Source organism: Triticum dicoccoides, chromosome 5B, assembly GCF_002162155.2.
Source record: "Triticum dicoccoides isolate Atlit2015 ecotype Zavitan chromosome 5B, WEW_v2.0, whole genome shotgun sequence".
Classification (NCBI taxonomy): domain Eukaryota; kingdom Viridiplantae; phylum Streptophyta; class Magnoliopsida; order Poales; family Poaceae; genus Triticum; species Triticum dicoccoides.
In genome coordinates this window covers 66835744-66858754 of record NC_041389.1, presented here as the reverse complement: position 1 = coordinate 66858754, position 23011 = coordinate 66835744, and the positions used below count along the sequence as shown (strand labels likewise).

The following is a 23011-nucleotide window of genomic DNA, read 5'->3' as shown; positions in this document are numbered from 1 at the left end:
GAGAGGAGCTTAGAAACAAAGTGCTTGAAGCGATAAACAACAGAAAGATCCCAGATGGGTGAAATGACACTGATGTGGTGTTAATACCGAAGGTGGACAGTCCAGAGGTCATTACACAGTTTAGGCCCATCGGTCTATGTAATGTGGTCTACAAGATAATTTCAAAGATGCTGGCTAATAGACTAAGAAAATCCTACATGAGGTGATCTCCCCTACACAAAGTGCTTTTGTACCAGGTTAGGTTAATTACTGATAATGTGTTGGTCGCTTATGAATGCTTTCATTCCATATGGTATTTGTGCGGTTAAGCTGGACATGTTGAAAGCATATGACATAGTACAATGAGAATTCATGAGGTAGATGATGATGAGGGTGGGGTTTCATGCACAATGGATTGAGCTTATCATGGAGTGCGTCTCCTCTGTCAAATATCAGATCGGATTTAATGATACAGAGATATACAAATTTACACCAACTAGGGGCCTAAGATAGGGTGACCCCCTATCTCGTTATCTTTTTTGATTGTTCTGAAGGATATCAATCATGTTGACTCACGAAGAAGAAATTGGTGGTATTGTAAGAATAAAGGTGTCAAGGAATGCCCCCTCGATATCTCACCTTTTGTTTGCAGATGACTCTTTGATCCCCATGAGAGCTACGGTACAGAACGCAAGTACGTTGAAGAGGGTCCTAGATACATATTGTGAGAGTTCAGGGCAGCGTGTAAGTACACCCAAATTCAGTATCTTGTTTAGTCCTAATACCAGAGTAAATGAAAGGGAGAATGTATGTGGAATGTTGAATATACTAACAGAAGCTTTGTCTGACAAGTACTTGGGGCTACCAACTATTGTCGGGGTTGATCGTAGTGAATTTTTTTCAATATCTTGTTGATAGAGTATGTCAGAGACTGAAGGGGTGGAAGGAAAATTTTCTATCAGTTCAAGGTAAAGAAATCCTTTTAAATGAAGTAGCTCAGGCAATTCCATCATATGCTATGTTTGTTTTTAAGTTACCAAAAGGGATATGCAAATCAACCACTGATGAAATATCAAGCTTCTGGTGGGGTGATGGAGAGGAGACAAGGAAAATGCATTGGTTTGCATGGTGGAAGATGTGTGTACTGAATAAGAAGGGAGGTACGGGATTTAGAGACCTTCATAGCTTTAACCTTGCTATGTTAGCAAAGCAGTGTTTGCGACTGATCCAGAATCTCGACTCTTTGTGTGCATGTGCTCTAAGTGCAAAATACTATCCTGGTGGTAATGTTCTGAGAGCTGGCCCAAATAAAGGGTCCTCGTTTACATGGCAAAGTTTGGTTGCTGCGATACAAACTTTCAAGAGGGGATGTATTTGGCGACTGGGCACTGGTTCAAATATTAACATTTGGGACGACCCATGGATCCCATCAAGTCCAACAAGGAAGATTATCACCCCTAGAGGTGGAATCATGTTGTCAAAGGTGCAAGAGATAATTAACCCTCATACGTGTTAGTGGGATGAAGCACTAATTCAGAGCATGTTCTCGCCAGTTAATGTACGCGGAATATTACAAATTCCACTACATGTTGAAGCACTAGAATATTTTGTGGCATGGCATTATACAAAGTCTGGAACCTTCTCAGTACGCTCGGCTTTTCACTTAGAATTTGACCATTAGTTCGGTCGCCACTATGCAAATTCGAACAGTCCAGGGAGTGCTCAACTTAGCGGGGTTTGGAAGGAGATATGGCATCTTCGGTTACCGGGAAAGATCAAGCATTTTGGTTGGAAAGTACTTAAGGGAGTACTACCATGCTATGGTGTACTCGCGGGCAGACACATACGCTTGATCCCGCAATGCCCGATATGCAAAATTGGTTTGGAGGACATTCAACATTGTTTGTTCACATGTGATAGAGCAACACAAGTGTGGTCATCACTAGGGTTAACCGAGGAGATATGCGGAGTAGTTGTGCAGGACCGGTCCGGGTCTATCACTCTGGACATTTGGTATTCCCACTACCGAGCTCATCCTGGTGGCCATGTAGTTTATATGGTGGCAAAGGAGGCAGGTTGCGAAGGGAGAGACTGTTCCAACTCCAGAGCAATCGACCATCTCAATTCAGGTACTTACTACCAATTTTGTTTGTGCAAATACACCAAACCAGCCCATCCGCAAGAATGATCAAGTGTGGAAGAAGCCAAACAGGGGAGTTATAAAAGTGAACGTTGATGCATCATTCATGAGGAGAACCTTAGTGGAGCTTGTGGAGTTGTTGCCCGTGACGACCAGGGCAAATTTCTGGGAGCGGCAACACTAGCATTACCTCATGTCTCAAGCGCAGGACCAGCTGAGCTAATGGCCATCCGTTCTGGACTATACCTGGCAACGAATCTGGGATGCACAAATCTCATCATTGAGTCGGATTGTATGGACGCTTTGAAATCTATATCTGACCCGGATGCGTACATGGGAGTGGACGTTCCTTTGGTGGCAGAGTGCTCCCTCTTGGCAATGAAGTTTGCGAGCATTAGCTATGAGTTTTGTAGCAGAGAGACAAATATGCTAGCGGATGGATTAGCAAAGCATTGTTTTAGCAATAGTACTTCTGAAGTTTGAGAGACTTTCGTCCCTGACTTTATTCTTCACAACTATGTAAATGACCTTGCTATTACATGAGGAATAAAGTTACTACGATAAAAAAAATGACGCAGAAGATGAGGAAATAATAATAAACAAAATTTAAGGAGAAAGAGCATACCACTATGCATAGCGAAGTTTCCAGTAGCTGGAGAGGAAAATCATCAAGTCAAGAGGATCAATAAAGCTACTGTGCGTGGGTAGTCGGTAGCCCATGAAAACTCGGACTGTTGATCCCTTGCCCATGACCTAAATAAACACGGAGGGAAGTGCCCTCGATCGATAAAGACGTGAGAGATGCAAGAAGACTGAGCACTGGACACACCGCCGCCGCCGATGGATGATGGATCCACCGGATCTTTTGCTAGCTTCTCAAGAGCTTGACCCACACGCACGTCTTTCTCATGTGACATGCATGCATGTCTCCATACTTAGCCGCCAAAACTGAACATGTCAAACATGCTTACATGCATGCATACTGCTCCGTGTTGAGCTGGGCTTGACATGGACGTGACGCTCATCCCTCGGGAAAATTGGCTCCACACGGCTGGATAGGCCGATCGCCCAAGATCTCGAAAATCTTCTCGGAACAGTGACCCGCAAGCGCGCGCGATCGTATCGTTTCAGCTTACACGCCGACGATCGGTCATGATCATGACCGCCGTGCTACGGTAAGTGAACCTTGCTTTGGCCTCTGAGTACGCGCATACAATGAATGATCTCTGGGTAAGTGAGACGATGATGATCGTATGTTTCCCAGGTGGCGGGAAGACGACGGCGACGATTATCACGACGGTGATGATGCGTGTGTAACGTTGCTAGTTAGGTCGTACTTACTCCATCCGTTCCGATTTACTCGTTGAAATTGAACGGAAGTATATATAAGAGGTGAGAGCCATTACCTGTCGCTGTCTGTTGATCCAGTCTCCCGGGGAATGATATTGATGTATATCCATCCAGTTCAGTCAAATCAACAGCAGAATATGCTGCTGCTACTGTAGTAGTGTACTTCTGGAGCTCTGAACCCACCCAACTTGGCTTGATAAAAAGCCCACCCTGCTGCCCAGTTGCAACTCGCCGCTCCATCCATCCTGCTGCACGTCTACCGCTCAGCTTAATTAGAGGAGGAGAAAGAGAGTTGCAGGTGTGTGCTGATCAGAACAGATCAGATCGGCAGGAGGCTCATAGTATCTCACCAACTGCAGCAACATTCAGAAGCAGCTAGCTCATCAGGTACATGTTACTTCTGTGTCCTACCAGAGTGTACCAAACTATACCTGTTTAGCTACACATATGAAGCATCTGCCTTTTCTGGTCCTTTTCGAAAAAAAGAATCTGCCTTTTCTGGTCTTTCTAATTCTTGGTTTGCTGCTCACATGTCAAATGGGATATGCTATTTTATCATCATATTCTCTTTGCAGCGAGTGAGCAAGTGTGTCTCGTACTGAGGAACAATGAACCAGTTCGTTCCTGCAGATTGGACCGGCAACATGGGAGACGCCCTGCCGCCATTAAGGTCCGTCCTCCTAACCGCCGGATTCATCTTCTCTTTTCTTGGATCGGCCGATGGAATCAATGACTGATTCTTCCATGTGGCGTGTTGCTGCAGCAGCGAAGACGACGGCCTCGTCGAGCTGCTGTGGTGCAGCGGCCACGTCGTCATGCAGAGCCAGGCGCCTCCAAGGCAGGCGGTGCCCGAGCAGGAGGCGGCGCCGTGGTTCCAGTACCCCGTCGTCGATGAAGACGACTGCTCGGTCGAGAGGGACCTCTTCTCGGAGATCTTCGGCAGAATGCCGGCGGATGGCGCAGGCAGGCCGTGCAAGGAGGATGATAAGCAGCGAAGCGCCGCGGACGCGGTCACCGCGCTCCGAAGCGGGGTGATGCCGCCGCCGCTGCTGGCGGGTAAAGCAGGGTTGCACGGCGGCGGCCCGCGCGGCTCGCCTGTCTCAGAGGCCGGCGAGTCCTCGGTGGTCACGATGGCATTCAGGAGGCCCTGCGGCGGGAGCAACCAGGCCCAGACGCCCCACGTCTCGGATACCGCCCGCGACGACACCGTGCTGCTGCCGCGGAGCGGCAGGGAGGCCAGGGACGCTAGGTCCTACCTCAGCGTGTCGGCGACGTTGACCTCGTCGTCGACGTGGTCGAGGCCTTCTGGCACCAGCAAGCGGAAGCTGAGCGAGGTCCCCAGTGAGGTTATGCAGGACGTGGAGTCGGACTCCGCCGACGTGACGTGCGAGACGGCGCGGAAGCCGACGACAGCCAAACGGCGGCGCGCCGCCCAAGTGCACAACCTCTCGGAGAGGGTACCTGACTAATACCTTCGTCTTACTTCGAGTTTCCTGGACACTTGGGCCTCTTGGCCGCCATTGCTGACTGTGTTCTGCGTGATGGATGCAGAGGAGAAGGGACAGGATCAACGAGAAGATGAGGGCCCTGCAAGAACTCGTACCCCACTGCAACAAAGTATGTAATTCCAATCCCTCCGCAGCTTCGCTACTCGCTAGTCGTTACGAATACGATCTTAAATATAATTCTTGGCAATGGCGATCGGTCTGATCATCTCGTTCTTGGCATGAAATTCTTCCACCAGACGGACAAGGCGTCGATGCTGGACGAGGCGATCGAGTACCTCAAATCGCTGCAGCTGCAGCTGCAGCTGATGTGGGCTATGGGCGGCCGCATGGCGCTGGCGCCGGCGCCGGTGATGTTCCCGGCGGGCGCCCACCAGTACATGCAGCGGATGGCCGCCATTAGTTCCCGGATGCCGCCATTCACGACTGGCGTATAGAGTTCAAATGACCCAGAATTGAGTTGAGAGACTTTCTCGTGATCGCTTTACTTTGTTCAGATAAGTTTGGTGTACTGTATTTTATTTGAAAAAAATCGTATTTAGGAGCTTGACAAGTCAACCTACTCCTTTTATTTTGAAAAATGTAAGGCGTGCTTTGACTATTTAAACTCATGTTTTAAGCAACATGTGAATTATGTTATTATAACAAGAATCACTATCGTCAGATTCACATTTGAAAGTAATTCTTGTGGTTATCACTGTAACTATTAATAAAAATATTGTGCATGGAATTTATGGTCAAAGCCCAAGTGGGCAACAAACATATGCCCTGCTTTTCCAAATTGATGGTATTATTTTCCTTTTATCGACGACATTATGCATATTTACACACTAATTTATAAAAGGGGTCCGTCTAAAACTCATCTCGGTGAGACTTTTTTTTTTTTGCAACAATGATCAGATCTAGATGAGACTTTGACATGTCACAGCTAAGTGATGTCATCTCTCTTGTGTGGTCTCATTTTCCATCTTATCAATTTTTACCTTATTTTTTGTTTCCTATACGTTTGTTTTTATTTGTTGTAGGTGTGTTGTTTTTGTCCCATGGATTGATGTAATCTTCTGTCTGTTCCATTGGGTTGTTGCGTTTTTATTACTAGTTGATGCCCCGCGCGTTGTTGCGGGATACTATAGTTCATTTGACGTGTGGAGTTTGGCCGAGTGTTGATTCACATTACGTGACTCATGGAAAAAGATGAAGCCCCAAGTAACATATTGTTTACTTCAATGCAAGATTATCAAAAAAAAAATCTAACAAATTTCAATAGGGCATTCCATCATAGGATAGCTGCAGGCCTTCAGGTCAGGGGCACAATTTTTTATGATGGGAGATTATAATACTATTAACTTGTCCTGTACACTATGATTTCTCATATGCATTAGCGTTAACCCCCATCATTCAAGAAAACTGTGCAAAAACTACCCAATTGGACAATGCAAACGAACTGCCATATCCCTTGAAATGGGTAGAAGAAAAACACTGTAGCTTTGCAAAACTCAATGAAAATAAATGAACAAAATCTGAAAGATGCAAAATACATGCAAGAAAAATTGCATGTAGTTCTTTATCATATAAAGTAAGATCTGAAAGGAAGTGAAGCCTCTACTTCAAATGTTAACAAATGACTATAAATAATTCATCAAGGGGCATTCAAAGGCATATTTTTAGTAGTTAACTGAGGGAAAGATATAGCATGTCAAATAACTAATAAAATGCAATGGTTGTCAATCCAGGAAGTAATAATCTGAATCACTTTAACCACATACCACAAAATTTTCATAAGGCAAACTAAGAAAATGACACGGTATAATCATGTGTTAGGTTCAAACAAAAATGTGGAAACTATACTTGCATCATAGTTTAAATATTCTGTAACACTTTTCTTCATCATTGTCCAGTTTTCAGCAGTCCCAGTAGTGTTGACTGGATCATGACCTGAAAATTACCTTCAAACATGACCTTAAATATTTTGGAACATACTCGGTATAATCAAGTGATAGGTTCAAACAAAAATGTGGATACTATACTTGCTTCATAGTTTAAATATTCTGTGACACTTATGGTCTTCATGACATTAGCTTCAAACAAATAATTACTTCATGGGGAAAATGTGCCTAGTTTAAATATTTTACAAAAATGTGTCTAGTTTTCAACAGTTCCCAGTAGTGTTGAATGGACCATGACCAGAAATTAGCTTCAAACAAATAATTACTTCATGGAGAAAAAGTACAGGCATGAGAAGAAAAATCAGTATACAAATGATACCATGCATTTCGGTACAGGTCGCATTAGGCAGGCTTCTGAAAGGCGTGCATTTGCAGATTTTGCATGATTTAACTACTGGTTACGAAATAAAATAAAATATCCTTACAAAAATAATTCTGAACAATCAAAGGAGTGGACTGAACGATTAGTCGAATATTCAATAAGAAATCATAACATTTTCAGTCCTATTTTTAGGGAAAAGTGAAAACAAACCTATTGGTGGCTGAAGTACTATTGAGAAATGGCACAATATCTTTATGTATGAACAAGGACAACTCTACATTATCAGTATCCTTCCACCACTTCTCCCAATAAGGCGTACAGGATGTTTTGACAGATATACCCAACTGTTGCATCAAACCAAACCCAGAACACATGCAAACAGTCTGAAATGAGAAATAATAACAGAATATCTTCAGAACTCCCCATTTAAGATCTCTGGTGTACAACGTTACTTTAACCCTTCCTTCAACCATGGGTTTCTTGCTGGAGTAGCATTAATTTGGACAGGGATCCGGTGACATGCCCACAGGCAGTCACGTCGTAACATGTGGGCCGGCAGCCGTTGGATGCAGGGGGGCGTCCCAGATTAAATACTGTAGTGGAGAAACACTGTGGATGCTACTGGTGCAGAGAACACTGTAGACATGGTAATGTAGACAAAACACCGTAGATCCGACACTGTTTATTCGAGAGGGACGCATGTTGATTCTCGATCGGGCGGTCCAGAGAGGGACGCATGTTACCATTACTGTTCATTGGTGACATGCTCACAGCATGTCACTGGATCTCAATCCCATTAATTTTGACTCCACATACCAGCTACAAAGTCTTGCTGATGTAGTTTACCAACTTATATATCACTCAGTAGAGGAAGCTCCAAGAATAAGTGATCTGTGTCACGAATGCGTTGAGTATTCTTATAGACATAAAAACCAGAAATTGAACAGGAAATTTTATCATATTCAGTTTCAAGAGGTACACACCTCTTGCTCAGGTACCAAACACAACTAAATATGTTACAAACTTACAAACGATATTGCGCATGATTACCTTACAATTCGAATCGATTAACTCAGCTTGGCTCGACAATTTGCAGCAGTTTTCAAATTGATTACCTCTTGAGGGCGGAAACCCTACATCAGCATCGGATCAGATCGAATCAGGCCTAGCCTAGGAATGGTATGAGGGAGGAGGGGACAAAGGCAACTTACGGGTAGAGCATCATGAGTCCTCGGGGATGAACTGCGGCTCGAGCTTGCCCTTAAGGATGTTGATGGTCTTGTTCATGCCCTCTGCGTGAAGTTCCTCCCATTCTTCAGATCGATCGTCCTGCAATCTACCCTTGCCCCGCCATCTCCACAGTAGCTGTCGGTGCTATCCCAACGGCGGGCGCAAACCCTAGAGGAGTCTAGGTCTATCGCCGCGTGGGATTCGTGACGCTTGCGGCGCGCACGCGCGAGAGATAGAGAGAGAGAGATATGGGGAAGAATAGGAGACGCGGCGGCACATGAAGAGGCTTTGATTGGGAGAACGGTTCGCTTCTGCTTCAGCTTCCGTGGGTAAAATGAGTCAGTGGGAGGGGGCGTGGTGTGCTGCAGATCTGAACCATCTATGATCAATCAAACGGCTGAAACAATTTGTGGTGACGTGGATGCATGAGAGGGCAGGAAAATCAGGTAGTGGGGTGCCCCTATTTAGATATAGAAGATTTTGTATTTGAGCATTTTCATTTTTGTTGAATCTCTTCTAGATGTTGGGCTTTGCTTTGTGTTGTGTTTTTTTGTCAAGTTCAGCCAAAAGAAAATGCACACTACACTTACACAAAATTGGATTAAAAAAACACAGTAGAAATATAGACAGAATAGATGGAAAAATATCACAAAACAAAATCATGCTAGGTCAAAAAATATGAAAAAAAAGAATTTAGAATATCATGTTAGCATGTTTTGTTGTCACGGTTGCAGTCATGTTGAGGGCGCGCAAGTTGCTGTCGAGGGTAATACTTGTAGTTGCATGTGTAGCGTCGGACATGCAACTATCCACCCGTCGATAAAATGGCAGTTCCGCAACCACCTTCCCCCACACCCAAACAACCACACTGGTAAGTGTTGATGGCGTGCAGTTGCAGTCGGGGCCAACACTTGTAGTTATGTGTCTAGTGAAGTAGTGATGGACATGCAACTACTAACCCTTGATAAAAGGCCACCTTCGCAACCTCTTGCACCCAAATAATCCTAGTTATAGTCGCGTTGAAGGCATGGAATTGGAGTTGAGGATGACACTTGCAGTTGCGTGTCTAGTGGCGGACATGCAACTATCGACTCCTTGAAAAAATGCCACTTTCGCAACCCCCTCCCTCTGCACCCAAATAACCACACTTGAAATCATGTTGAGGGCATGCAGTTGTAGTCAGAACCAACACTTCCAGTTACATGTCTAGTGACGGACATGCAACTGCTACCCCCTCAGCCAAAATTCCACTTTCACACCCTCTTGCACTAAAATAGGCCTAGTTATAGTCGTGTTGAAGGTGTGCAGTTGCATTTGACGTCAACGGTTACAGTTGCGTGTCTACTTCTGCACGCTCCACACACAAACAACCCCAGCAACACTTGCGTTAAGGGTGTGCAATTGCAGTCGGGGCCAACACTTACAGTTGTGTCTGTAGTGGCAGACATGCAACTGTCCACCCCTTGATATTTAAAATGCCACTTTTCCAGCCCCCACACTAGAACAACACTAGTTGTAGTCGCGTTGGTCGTGCAGTTGTAGCCAGGGCCTACACTTGCAGTTGTGTGTCTAGTGAGGGCATGCAAATGCCCACCCCTCAACAAAATGCCACGTCTACAACCCCAGCACCAGAAAAACCAAATTGTTATCACTTTGAGAACGTGCAGTTTGCAGTCGTGGCCAACACTTGCAATTGTGTTTCTAGTGTCAGATATGCAACTATCCACCCTTCGATAAAATGTCACTTGCACAACCCCCGCACCCAAACAACCCCACTTGCATTCTACTTGAGGGTGTGCAATTCTAGTCAGGGCAAAAACTTCAAGTTGTGTGTCTAGTGTTGGACTTACAACTGCCCACCCCTCAACAAAATGCCAGTTGTGCAACCCCCGCACCCAAACAACTCAGTTATAGTTGCCTTGAGTAGTCGGGACCAACACTTGAAGTTGTGTGTATAATGACGGACACTCAACTAGGTCTGAGGTCCGGGCGAGTTGTGTGTCATGATGGACATGCAACTGGGTCAGGTAGGGACGAGTTGCATGTCGATAGTGGACATGCAACCGATTCGATCAAATTGTGTATCGAGGGTGAACATACAACCGGATAGAATGACGTTGTCGCGTGGGGGACGGATGAGCCACCAGTGGTAGCTCTTCTGACAAAGCCATCAAAAAATATAAATAAGTGATGAAAATATTCTACAAAAACCCTAACTATAAATCAAAGAATTGTGGGTTCTTCCGTCGAGAATGGCCTCCAAACTATCTGGACATATAATCAGAAAATGGCTAATGGAGCAAGGACATCATACACACATAGAAGGTTTCTCCTACTACCATTTTACCGTTTGAAACCGAAAAGAGAAACTGAACTAACATATGCAAAAAAAAGCATAGTGACACCTCCCTTGCAGCCCACCATTTGTTCCCAGCTGCTTCTCTGTTTGTGCAAAAGGGGAGCAACTAATTGAGGGGTACTTGATACGTGACGTATCAATATTTTTTTTACTGTTTCAGGCTATTAGCATAGCACTTTTACATATTTTTGGCATTAATTTATATTATTTTTATTTGAACTAACCTATTAACCCAACACCAATGGTTAGTTCCTTTTTCATATTGTTTTTGGTTTTTATGTGAAAAAAATCACGAAGTAGGAATGAGTTGATTTTTTAATGATTTTTTATGGGAATTATCATAATTCTTGGCGAATAAATAAATGCAAAGCAGTGCTCGAGGGGCCTACACGGCGAGACCACGCGCCTTAGCTTCTGGGCGTGCCAGGGGGCATGTGGCTCCTCCTTAAGTCGGTTGGACCCCTCCTTTTGCTGCAAGAAATCTAGTTTTATTGAACCCCCCCTCCCCCCCCAAAAAAAAATTCAGCCCGACCAGAGTTATGGATATCCAGCTATAAAAATAGTGTTTGGCCAGGAAACAATATCGAAACAGAGAGAAAAAGAGGAGGAGAGATCCAATCTCGGAGGAGCTCCCGCCCCTTCGTGAATCATGGTGGCTAAGGACCAGAGGGGAGAACCTCTCCCCATCTAGGGGGAGGCCATGGAGGAAGAAGCTGGAGGGGAAGCCTCCCCCTCTTTCTCTCTCCCGGTGGTGTCGGAGTGTCGCCGGGGGAACCATCATCGCGACAGTCGTCTTCATCAATGTCGTTGTGTTCACCAACATCTCCATCACCTTCCTCACTTATTTTCAGCGGTCCACTCTCCCGCTACCCGCTATAATCCCCTACCTGAACATGGTGTGTCACATGCCATTGATTATTATTATGATGATCTCTTGCATCTTCTTTGTGTATTGGTAGATAGTTGTTGTCTTATGGGTTAATTGGTGAATTTCTATGAGTGGTTTGAGTTGCTTGTGGTTATATTTCTATACTTTGGTGCCCAGCATATGAGCGTGTGTGTGGATCACAATATAGGGTTAGTTGTATGTTGGTAAGACTATGCATATGGGGGCAGGAGTGGCTAAAACCTCGCTGGACCATGGAAATTGATGCGTACGGGATTGAATGGTCACTACACCACGCACCAGATTTCCCTACCGGTGTGTGTTGGGAAAAGTCAATTTCGCCAACAGACAGTTGGTTGGGAAAACTTCTAACAAATTGTTGGTCGGCAATACTTATGTATCGTGTCCCAACTGTTGGTCGGCAATACTTTGATATTTCACGTTGGATTGTCGGTCGGGAAAGCTTGTGTCTTCATCGGACTGTTGGTTGGGGATTAATGCCGACCGACTTGTTGGTTGCCAATTGGGCCGGCCCATCTTTGCGCGCGCGGGCCAAAAACTTAGCGCCATGCCTCCCTCCTATTTTTTCATTCAGCCTTCGACTAAATCCAAATTCCCCATTCCCCAAACCCAAATCCTCTCACGCACTCCCTTCGCCGCCGACCGCCCGACGTCTCCAGCACGCCGTCACCGTGGTAGCAAGGTTGCTGCCCTGTCTCCTTCATCCTCCTGCACTCACACTGCTTAGCCCCCAAACACTTCTAACCCTAGCTCGTGCGCTGGAGTTCGGGGAGAGGCCAAGGCGCGGTGATGGACGCCGCCGTCCCTCTCAGATCCGGGGCTGAGAGAGAGAGAGAGAGAGAGAGGCGGGTCACCTGCGGGAGAGAGCACTCGTACCCTCGCTCGTCATCCGGGAGCCGCCACCACCGCCGCCACGCCATGGGCTTCCTCAGATCTGTGCCAGCCGGTTCGTTTGAAGAGGGATCTGGCCGTTGACTATTGGTGCTTCCCCTCCCTCGACGGTGGGTGTTCTTCTCACTCTCCTCCCCCTCTCCACCCCTCCCCAATCGGTGTTTCCATTAGTTGATTTGTTTGCTTTTCCCTTCTCCGTTCAGATCAGCCATGACTTGGGATGGTACTTCTATCAAGCAAGCAGCGCTTCGGCTGGGAGCTCAAGCTCAAGCAGAATGTCAAAAACAGGGGCTCTATCTGCTAATGGGGTAGCCGGCAATGCAGTCTAAGAGCTGGCTACTGCTAATGTGATTTCTGGATTTGAGAGGATGAGAACTTGAGAAGAACAAGCTTGATACTACGATTGCAAAAAAAAAGTCTATACTACAGGTATTCCTTTCAGTATTGTTGCAGCAAACCTTAGTTAGCTAATTTTCTATGAACTGGTTGTGATTGATTTCTGAACTTTAGAGCTTGTGAATTGTAATTTGTTATTTCATAGGATCCTTGAAGGTCAATACAAGGGTATCCTACGAAAATTCATTACTTCCTATGATCATACTAATGTTTCAGATTTTTAGTTAAGCATTGTAGAATTCTTGCAAACATAGGAGTATATTAAATCTTCATCCTCTTAACCAGGTGAGAGTTGAGACACACCATACATAGGCTCTGCAAGCGGGCGGAAATAGACCTCTTCGTCGATGACTTCTACGAGGACGATATTGACCTAGAGGCTGGAGCTTTGCTACTCTTTCCGGCCAACAACAAGGGATCGTTTATTTTTTTTCTCCCCACACCAGTCCTTCCCTGTTCCTATCCCTCCTGCTTATTTCTTTCTATGGGGCAACATACTGAAAGTGTTTGTTAAATTGTTGGTCTCAATGCTCCATTCTAGCAGAAGGATTTTCGGTAGGAAGACATAGCATCAATCAAGGATTTTTGGGTGGAAGACATAGCATCACTCATGGTTGTATAGATTTACTGCTGTATTTCTGTATTTTTGCAAAACTAGTTCAGTAAAGCTTGTAGCTTATTTCAGTTCTTAAGTGGTTTTACACTTAGGCTTGTATTGACTTACTACTTATTTTTTCCATAATTTTGCAACACTAGTTCTGTAGTACTTAGTACAGTTTTTTTCTAGAATCAAGACAAAATACATGTATATCTAGCCGTTTGTATTTCTACAGTCATGCTTCTAAAGATTTTATAGTTTTATTTTCACTATAGATTTGCTTCAGTAGTTCTGTAACTTCTAGAATAGTTCAGTTAAGAGGTTTTACTCTTAGGCTTGTATAAACTTACAACATCTTTTATTTGTAATTTTGGAATATTAGTTCTGTGTAGCTTTACTTCAGTTTCTGGAAACAAGATTGAATACATATGTTTGAAGTTTGTAATTTACAGTCATGCTTCTATAGAGTTTACAGTAGTATTTTCTGTGAATTTGCTTCACTAGTTCTATAAAACGTCTAGAATAGTTCACTTCTGGAATGAAGAGTTAATATGTATTAATTGGTTTAGTAATTTACCTTTTCGCTTGTATAGATTTCCAGCTGTAGTATTGTTGTTATTTTTCTTCAGTAGTTTTCGAAAATGGACTAAATATGAAAAGTTGGTTCTAATTTATTGTCAGTCTTTTTCTATAGATGTTACAGTTGCATTTTTCTTATTAGTTTTTGGCAATTTTGCAATGAGAATGGTTTAACAACTGTAGACTATTCTGGTTTATAAGGTCATTGTATCCATGAGGAAATTTGTTACTTATTTCTGAATACATCTCTTACTGTTTATCTGCACATTGCAGAGTAACTCATATTGGTGTAGCTTAGATGCATTTTAAGATATGGCATGAAGCTAGCTAAGGTCTTCTATTATTTCTAGCAGCATGTGATTGACTGAACAAAAGAAGGACTCCACTCACATATGAAATGCTCTTGCAAGTTTTTTGTTAAAAAAAGCAAAGGACCAGCGGTGTAGCTAAGGGCTTTAATTTGTTAGTACTCCATTTGTTGCTTCTAAAACACTTGTACAGATAGTTTCTCTTGGTTATCATAAGTGAACATTCTTTAGATAAACTTCGCCCAGTTTTTTTAGTGGGGAAGGAAAGCTTCATGATATTCCATTTAAAGCGCCGAGTTTTAAAGCGCTGATATCTATTTGAAAATTAATTTATGTGCATACCTCCTCGACCTAACAGTATTTTTCTATTGTATAGGAGAAATCTTCTCAGTTTCTGAATCCTGAGCAGTAGCAAGTCAGGTGCTTAATGGTGATCCTACCATGCATATGACATAAGCAAGTTAGTTCTAAAATGGTCATTGTTAATTCGCCCACATCTGTCCCGCAATTGCCAGAACTTTAGTGCAGTGAGATCAGAGGACAGTCATCAATTTAATCTAATTTGTGGCACTGAAGTATAGATGCTTTTCTCCGATGCTTTTTTGAATATAATAGTCAGATGCAGTGTAAGTTCAGATACTTTTTGTTTTTGTTTGGTATTTTGCATGTCCTCATGTGTTTAGTACCGCATTTAGAAATGATTTCAGATAGATTCTTCTCATTGAAATTCATTTCTAACATAGGGAAAGTATGTATAACCTCTTGATGTACGTGGGTTTTTGAGAATGCTTTTCCCAGGCCATGCTGCACTCATCATTGAAACTTCTAGCTGTGTATTAGATAGTAATCATTTTGCCTAATGTATTGCCGTCTAGTGCACCAAAGTGCGGTCTTTCCACCCCAGAGAACAAAAAGAAAGCGAACTAGTGCAGTCTTTTCTTCAAAAATGACTTTCATGTGTCCGTTGGTGGATGTGTTGCTCCCAATAATTGGGTGTCTGGACATGCTAAATTGTTGCCTTGTGGCCAGATGATGCATATGCTCCTTTTCCATTTAATATACTTCCTGGTCTGCGGCTTGAGGAGATTCATACAGGCTATATGGTGGGTCGGTGTGGCATTGATGCTTTATTATGTCTAACCCATCACAGATTCTAATTAGACATCCCCTGTTTAGTAATACTAAAATCCCAGTTTGTTTTTGCCATTGGTGCTTTATACAATTATTATTTTTCCATTATCTCTATGAGTGCATGAATTCACCGGTCACCCTTTTATCCTTTGTAGGAATGACATACAAGAGGACCCGGAAGTAAGCATGCATGAAGATGGCGGTTTGCGTCAGCTAGGCATTTTGTGTAATGGAGCAAAAACATTGTGTCTTTTAGCATTTTGTAAACGTATATGGTGTCTTGTCAATTGGGTATTTTGTGTAATGCAGCAAACAATGAATCATTGGACATTCATCTATCATTTTGTAAACCAATCAGGTGTCTTGGTGATTGAAACATAAATGCTTCCTCCTTTTAGTTAGTTACTTTTACCTATAAGAATATCCTGTGTTGCAATGGGATATGCAACTTGATTGATATTGTTTGGAAAGGCACAAGCCAAATAACGGTTGGGTATTAATATATCTTGCTCGGCTAAACAAAATGCTATCGAACTGTTGGTCGGCAAAAGATAACAACGTCCTATTGTTGGTTGGGAAATGTTTATGGCAGGGCCGAGAGAAAGTCGGTTGGCAAATGTAGTACCGTCGGACTGTCGGTCGGGAAAAGTTCATGGTAGGGCCAACAGAAAGTCGGTCGGCAAAGAAAGTACCATCAAACAGTCAGTCGGGAAAGTTTATCATCGGACAGTCGGTCGGGAAAAGTTCATAGCAGGGCCAACAGAAAGTTGGTCGGCAATGCTTTGGATGGCCGTCAAACAGTGGGTCGGGAAAGATATGTCGGTCGGGAAAAGGCTTTCCCGTCTGGACTTTCCCCAACAGACAGGGTCGGTCGGCAATAGTCTTTCCCGACCGATTGTCTGTCAGTGGACATTGTTTTCCCTACCGACTTGTCTGTTGGGGATGTAGTGTTGTGGTGTAGTGGGTGATCAATATATCTTAAAGCTATGGTTGAATTTTAGCTTAATGAACTTGTTAGTAGTTGTGGATGCTTGCTAATAATGTCAATCATAATTGAATAAAATTCCAAGTAAGGCGTAGTATGTTAGCATAGGCCTCTCCACATATAAATTTGCAATGATGATCAGTTTACTAACTTAGTTTGTTGCACAGGGACAATTACGCACACTGTAGTACCACTATTCTGCACTCGCTACAGTGCCCGTGCATTGCTACAGAGCCATAAAAATATAAGGAGTTAGACTACCGAATTAGGAGATTGTCAGAATAAGTTGGTGTGTTTTTGTTGCATGTTTATTACTAAAAGAGTCCGGAAATACAAAGATATATCACGCTGCAGAAATTGGAGAGTGTTAGGTGGTCATAGTAGGATCGTTTACAAAAGTTAAAGTGAGCCAACATTTCAAATTTTGAAACATAGGAGAATAGACATGAATAAGTTGACTGCTCAATATCATGGATCTGCTAGGATGACAAGTTCTATTGCCGCATTGTAATTGGAATTTTTTCCCTCTCTTATAATGTAGAATTAGAAGAATTTGTTGGGAAGAGAAACTAAAACCATGAGAGTGATTTTTGGTGGAGTCATATCTCTTCATTTGTTACTTAAGTTTTTTGTACATGAGTGTTATTCTCTGTTGTTAAAAAAAAGAGTGTTATTCTCACATAAAAATAAAGTGTATTTTTTGTGTTAGGCATGACATGGGATGAAAAGTAGATTTATTTATTTAAGTCGTTTGGAAGGTTAGTCCACATGTGGATAGATGTACATTTATTTATTCTATTATTGGTCCGACATGTGAATTCATCACCAACTCTAACCTTTATAAGTAGGAAATATTGTATTATATTGTACTATTACTTAGGAAACACATAATTTTTATGTCTATGTTCTTTGTTATCTTGAAAGCTATCTCTTTATACCCGCAACATAGTTTTATTTTTTGTTTTTAGTTAAAGCAACCCCCCAGTGTATGTAGGGTTGTATCAGTGGTAGATAGGACCCGAGAGAATAATGATATTACATATTAGCTCTTTGTGGATTCGACACTCCATAATTACCACATCCATCATTGGAAAGTGCTACAACAATTCCTTGCACCTGGAGATTATTACTACCCCTAGGAGGGATACCGTAATGTCACTTTTTTGTCTGGGAGTGCGTCACCTAGCACCGCCATATGTTGTGTGATGGCGCACCCTCAGGATTTCGATTTTTTCTGCACGCGTTTTCGGATTTTATTTGGGTTTTTTGTATTGTGAGTTTTGTTGGTTTTGGGGTTTTCACTTCGTTTTTCCTAGGTTTTGGCAGTTTTTATTTTATTTTTATAAGAGTAGTGCTTTTCCGCAAGAAGCACGACATGTCCTTATGCGAGAAGCGCAACTATGCTTCTCGAATATGGAAAAGCACAGCCTATACTTTCACAAGAAGCACAACTATACTTTCCTGAAAAGGGAAAAACACGGTTGTGATTCTGCGATGTGCATTATGCTTCTCGAAGATGGAAAAGCACAACCTATGATTCCACAAGAAGGACAACTATACTTTCCCGAAAAGGGAATAACACAATTGTGATTTTGCGATGTGCTTCTCGAAAGGGAAAAGCACGGCATGCGCTTCATGAAAAGTAAAAAACACATCCTACGTTTTTGAAAAGGGAAAAACACAACTTGTGCTTCTACGAGAAGCACAATTGTGCTCCGAATAAGTAAACACATAGCCCGTGCTTCTATGAGAAGCACAACTGTGCTTCCCGAAAAGAAAAAACACAGCCTATGTCTCTACGAGAAGCACAATTGTGCTTTCTGAAAAAGGAAGGAAAATCATAGTTGTGCTTCCAAAAAAGTGAAAAAATACAACTGTGCTTTTGGGTTCTTATTTTTTCCGGTTTTCACTCTTTTTGTTTTTATTTTTTTATTTTTTGGGTTTTTTTTTCCTTTTTCTTCTAATTCTTAGATTATTTTGGCCGAAGTCTATTAACATGTGACATAGTTTCAAAGATCTGAACGTGAGAAAGTCAATGGTGAAAATGGTTCATGATTTGGGCGTACGGTTCAAAAGATAAAACGTTTGAGAAAAATCTATGAAAAAAGAAAACTCGCAAGTTGCAACAAGTGCACACATGTCCGCTACTTATCTGCATCGTCAGAGATGGTGGGAATGACCTTTATAAGAGGTATTTTTTAATTAGTTATTTCATGAAAAGAAAAAGAATAAGGAAAACAATTGTATACTGCAGCCCACATCAACTTAAAAAAATGGTCCAACACGCAAGGGAGAAAGGGACAAAACACAAAAGCGGTCCATGCAACCCTGAAAAACACAAATCTCCAAGATTTTCATCTAAGGCATAGGAGTTACTCCCTCCGTTCCAGAATAGATAACCCAATTTTATACTAATTTTATCAAAGTTAGTATAAAGTTGGGTCATCTATTTTAAAACGGAGAGAGTAGATGTGATGAGAATTAGCTAAATTGTTTTATTAAATAGTGGTTATCTTCATGTCTGGGATTTCTGTTAAAACTAAGTTTTTTTTACGAAGCTGTTAAAACTAAGTTGATTCAATGAGGAAAAAATCCATAAACTTATGACGTCAATCCCCGGCGAATGTTCGTTGCCAAACATGGCAGTTGTGAATGCCGCGGTTGGTAGGTTTAGTTTAGTGTCAGCATCCCTGCTACCATGGGCCGGCTATGGGCTAGGCCCAGCTACCTTGCCGTCGGAGGAGCGGCTACACCCGCAACTACTACAAATAGCAGGACCCAAGCGCTGGACGAGGTATCCGCGTAGGATCACGAACCCGGCGGCGGCGGCTCTCTGTTCTTCTTCTACCTCAGTTCCCCTTCCTCTTCCATTTCTCTTGTAATCACCGCTAAGACAAGAATCCTTGTGTGAGTGCTATAGATCGTGTGATACATATATCTGGTACCTAACATTTAGGGTTGACATTTAAAAAAAAAAGAAACCTGGCAGCTTTTCAATTTTAGCTCAAGTTTCCAACAGAAACTGCCATCCATTAGATCTGGATCAGACGGCTCTGGAGACGTTCGCTGGGATCCCACCCCCAGCGAACGATTCGCCCGATATCTATACTGCATAAATAAACTTAATCATAAATAATCAATTTCCTCCATATGAAGGCCGTGTATTCTGAGTTCTGACCCCTTCCGGCCGGCCTCCTCTTGCAAGGTTCCTGCGAGGCTGCGACGTCGGTCGCTCCGGCCGGTGCTGCTTCCGGAGCCGTTCTGATTTTCGAATCGACCGGCGGAGATGTCAGGGTCGGGGTGCAGTCCAGCCCTCGGGGGAGCAACCAGCGACGAGGATGCCAACACATCGCCCCCACTGCAACCTCCGAACCCGAGCACGTCGCGGCGGCGGCTGCCGCCGTGGCACCCAGACTTCACGGGCCCGTACCGGCTGCCGGAGACCGAGTACCATCCTTCAGAGCTTCAGCCACCGGCGCGCCGACGGCCGACGAGCGAGGGTGCATCTGACTCCGCGAGGACGAAGAGGAGCAAGTCCGGGGCATCGGAATCGGAGTCAGATCGTGAGACGTCTTCACAGGAGGAGCCGGGCTCAGGCTCAGACTCCTCGGCGCACAGCTCCCCGGCCCGTGAGCCGGAGATGCCGCTCGTGCCAATCTGGAGGAACTCCAAGGGGAAGTTGGTCTACGGCTTCACTGACGACAAGGCCGCTGTGGCCAAATATCGCCAGGATTTACGCAAGTATGAGGAGAAGCTAGGTATCCTATTTTGATTCTTTATTAATAAATTAAACGATTCCATCATTCAACGTTATTCACTCTTTTCTATCTGAGGCATAACTGTATGATGAATTGAGTTGTTTGCAGCTCAACAAGAACAATTACTGACGCTCAAGCTGCCTTCCAAGGCTCTGGTACCAACGAATGCTACGGCAGTCCCAAGAACAAGGACATGATTTTAAACGCTGCCAAATCTATCCTGAGTCTTTCAGCCTATCTTGGTATTTTTATTATCTTATATGTCTCTGTCACTCTATTGCATAGAAGTTGCTTGTTAATTACGGTCAGCGTATTTACAGATGGCAAAGAGATTAACCGGTGCACAGGCATTGTTGTCAATCGAGATGAAGATAAGAAATCTCTTACTATTCTCACCTCTGCCTGGCTTATCTGCACTGAGAAACCATCTAATGATTGGCTGGATAAAGAATATGCTCCTCAAGCTAAGGTAAAAGTGATGTTCAACTATCATGTTAGCTATACAAAATACTTCGTTTTTATTTTATTTGGAAATGTGAATGGAGACAATATATGTACTTCTCACATGAATCTTATAAGTATCTTTCTTCGATGTTGTACTATTTACATTCAGCCCTCTTGCATTCGCGGTATAACTTATATTACCCTTTTTTTGGTCTCTGTGTGATGTTTGTGTGTACATTTAGCTGTTGCTTTATCATGTAGCCAATATAACATTCTACTTTGACTTAAATATCAAGTGTTGGACAATTATAATTTACTGCAATATGTGCAATATTTTAGCTGTTTCTAATCGACTATCACATTTTAGGTTATTGTTCACCTACCGGATGGCACAACCGTAGATAGTCAATTGATGTACTTTAGCAAACATTATGACGTCGCCTTCTATGAGATTACAGGAGATTTACACTTGCATAGTTTACCATTGGAAGGTAACTCGGAGTTCGGCCGTGAAGCATTTGTGTTAGTAGCTAGGGATACAAATCTAGATTTAATCTACAGAGAAGCCAAGCTGGCATCTGTAGGCCCTTGTGAATTCCAACACAATCATTATAAGTTCATCACTTGTTCAATTCCTAACAAGGTAATTATCTTTGTTCTTCTGTATTATTTTCTACCTAATCCTAAGTTATCAATTAAGTGAGCCTCTAAATGTAGTGTGGAACTGGAGGTGGACTGTTGGATTCTAATGGGAAAATTGTAGGGTTATTATCCTACACATTTCCTCTTGTTGCTTTTATTCCAAGCTCTCTTATAATGAAGTGTTCAGCATTGTTGAGAAAATTAGGGTAAGACTTTTTTTACTTTATTAATTTTCAGTGCTGAAACGATTCGTTATATGATGCTTTCTCTGGATGTTAGCAATGCTGTCTTTTAATGTGGCGCGCGCTTATGTTGATGCATCCCCTCGATCGTCAACTGATGCATACAAATCAAACAGCTCAACTAGGACTAGGACTCTGCTTTGGGTAAACTAGGACAATCAGAAGAAAGCGTCAGTGATGCTTTCTTTATATCATGCTTTCTTTGGATTACATCAGAAGAGAGCATGTCACACTTATGTCTTCACTGATTAGAAGATAGCATTACTCTGCTTTGACTAAACTTAAAGAGCATCACATCCCTTTGATCGTCAACTGATGCATACAATTCAGTTGATGTTTCATCATTACTCTGCTTCGACTAAACTAAAAGAGCATTACATCCCCTTGATCATCAACTGCTGCATACAAATCGAAAAGACTACGACTTGTCCTACTCAACTAGGACTAGGACTCTGCTTTGACTTTTACAGAACCGACTCACGTCCTTATTTCTTTAATCAAGCTAGACTGTTGTGGGCATAGTAAGCCATGATGTGAATGCTTAGAGCTTCAAAGGTAGTAGCGGTGCAATACGGGAGGACGAGTTCATCCTCTGCATACAGGTGTCGTGATTAGCAAGTTGAGAGAGATAACAGGGGATAGGTTAGAGAAATTAGAGGGATAGGGATTAACAATAGGAAGATGGGGGGTTTATTTCTGCTTGGTTTGTGCCGATTCAACCTTATGCTAACAACGTGGCTTCATATTTTGGAGAACATTTGGTTCGAATTACAACTATGTTAGAAATATATGGTCCTGAATGCAATATACCCTGTTTTAAAGTATTTTTGTTGATTTAGTGATGATTGTTTGGCAGGAAAATTGTGCGACCCCAGCTTGGACTAAAGCTAAAGACGTTGGACTTATTAGGCATGTCGTGTATTGAGCAGTTGTCACATAATTTCAACATCTCCTCTGGTCTTGTAGTAAGAGAGGTATACAAAGTTATTGACCTATTGGTTAATAGTCTTTTAGAAATTCTAATATCAAGTTATATAACTCTTCTGAAATCTTTTCAGGTTTCAGCAGGATGTGTTGCTGAGAGGCTTGGCATTAGAGTGGGGGATGTTATTTTATCATGTCAAGGAGAGAGTGTTTCAAGTATAGCTCAGGTAATGATTGTACTTCTATATGTGTTAACTCTGTTGTGTTTTATTTATATGATTCTGACAGTTTGTTTCAGTTCGAAGATATACTGCTACGTGTTGGTGAGGAACATCTTGAGAAGAGCAATGATCTTACGTGCAAAGTTGATGTGCA

General features: G+C 42.8%; 2 protein-coding genes and 1 long non-coding RNA gene across 4 annotated transcripts in view; all 3 read left to right on the top strand.

The window, feature by feature from the left end:
• The first annotated feature begins 3643 nt into the window (after positions 1 to 3643).
• Positions 3644 to 5643, top strand: LOC119307410 (transcription factor PHYTOCHROME INTERACTING FACTOR-LIKE 13-like). 2 transcript variants are annotated; one of them, XM_037583488.1, is made up of 5 exons: positions 3644 to 3856; positions 4045 to 4139; positions 4236 to 4926; positions 5021 to 5086; positions 5214 to 5643. In XM_037583488.1, the coding sequence occupies exons 2-5, from the start codon at positions 4078 to 4080 to the stop codon at positions 5409 to 5411; spliced, it is 1017 nt and encodes a 338-aa protein (XP_037439385.1). In that variant the 5' UTR covers positions 3644 to 3856; positions 4045 to 4077; the 3' UTR covers positions 5412 to 5643. The 2 variants fall into 2 exon arrangements, with proteins under 2 accessions (XP_037439385.1, XP_037439384.1); XM_037583487.1 differs by having other exon boundaries at positions 3645 to 3856; positions 4233 to 4926.
• Positions 5644 to 12613: 6970 nt separating this feature from the next.
• LOC119306926 lies at positions 12614 to 13435 on the top strand. The gene is made up of 3 exons (XR_005149079.1): positions 12614 to 12739; positions 12833 to 13058; positions 13311 to 13435. It is a non-coding gene; the product is annotated as an uncharacterized LOC119306926 (long non-coding RNA).
• Positions 13436 to 19791: 6356 nt separating this feature from the next.
• Positions 19792 to 23011, top strand: part of LOC119307409 (serine protease Do-like HtrA) — a 5931-nt gene continuing 2711 nt past the window's right edge. Inside the window, exons 1-8 of the mRNA XM_037583486.1 lie at positions 19792 to 20367; positions 20493 to 20626; positions 20705 to 20853; positions 21196 to 21471; positions 21546 to 21676; positions 22569 to 22686; positions 22771 to 22863; positions 22935 to 23010. Of these exons, the coding sequence (XP_037439383.1) occupies positions 19913 to 20367; positions 20493 to 20626; positions 20705 to 20853; positions 21196 to 21471; positions 21546 to 21676; positions 22569 to 22686; positions 22771 to 22863; positions 22935 to 23010 (1432 nt within the window). The 5' untranslated portion in view covers positions 19792 to 19912. The remainder of the gene's footprint in view (positions 20368 to 20492; positions 20627 to 20704; positions 20854 to 21195; positions 21472 to 21545; positions 21677 to 22568; positions 22687 to 22770; positions 22864 to 22934; position 23011) is intronic.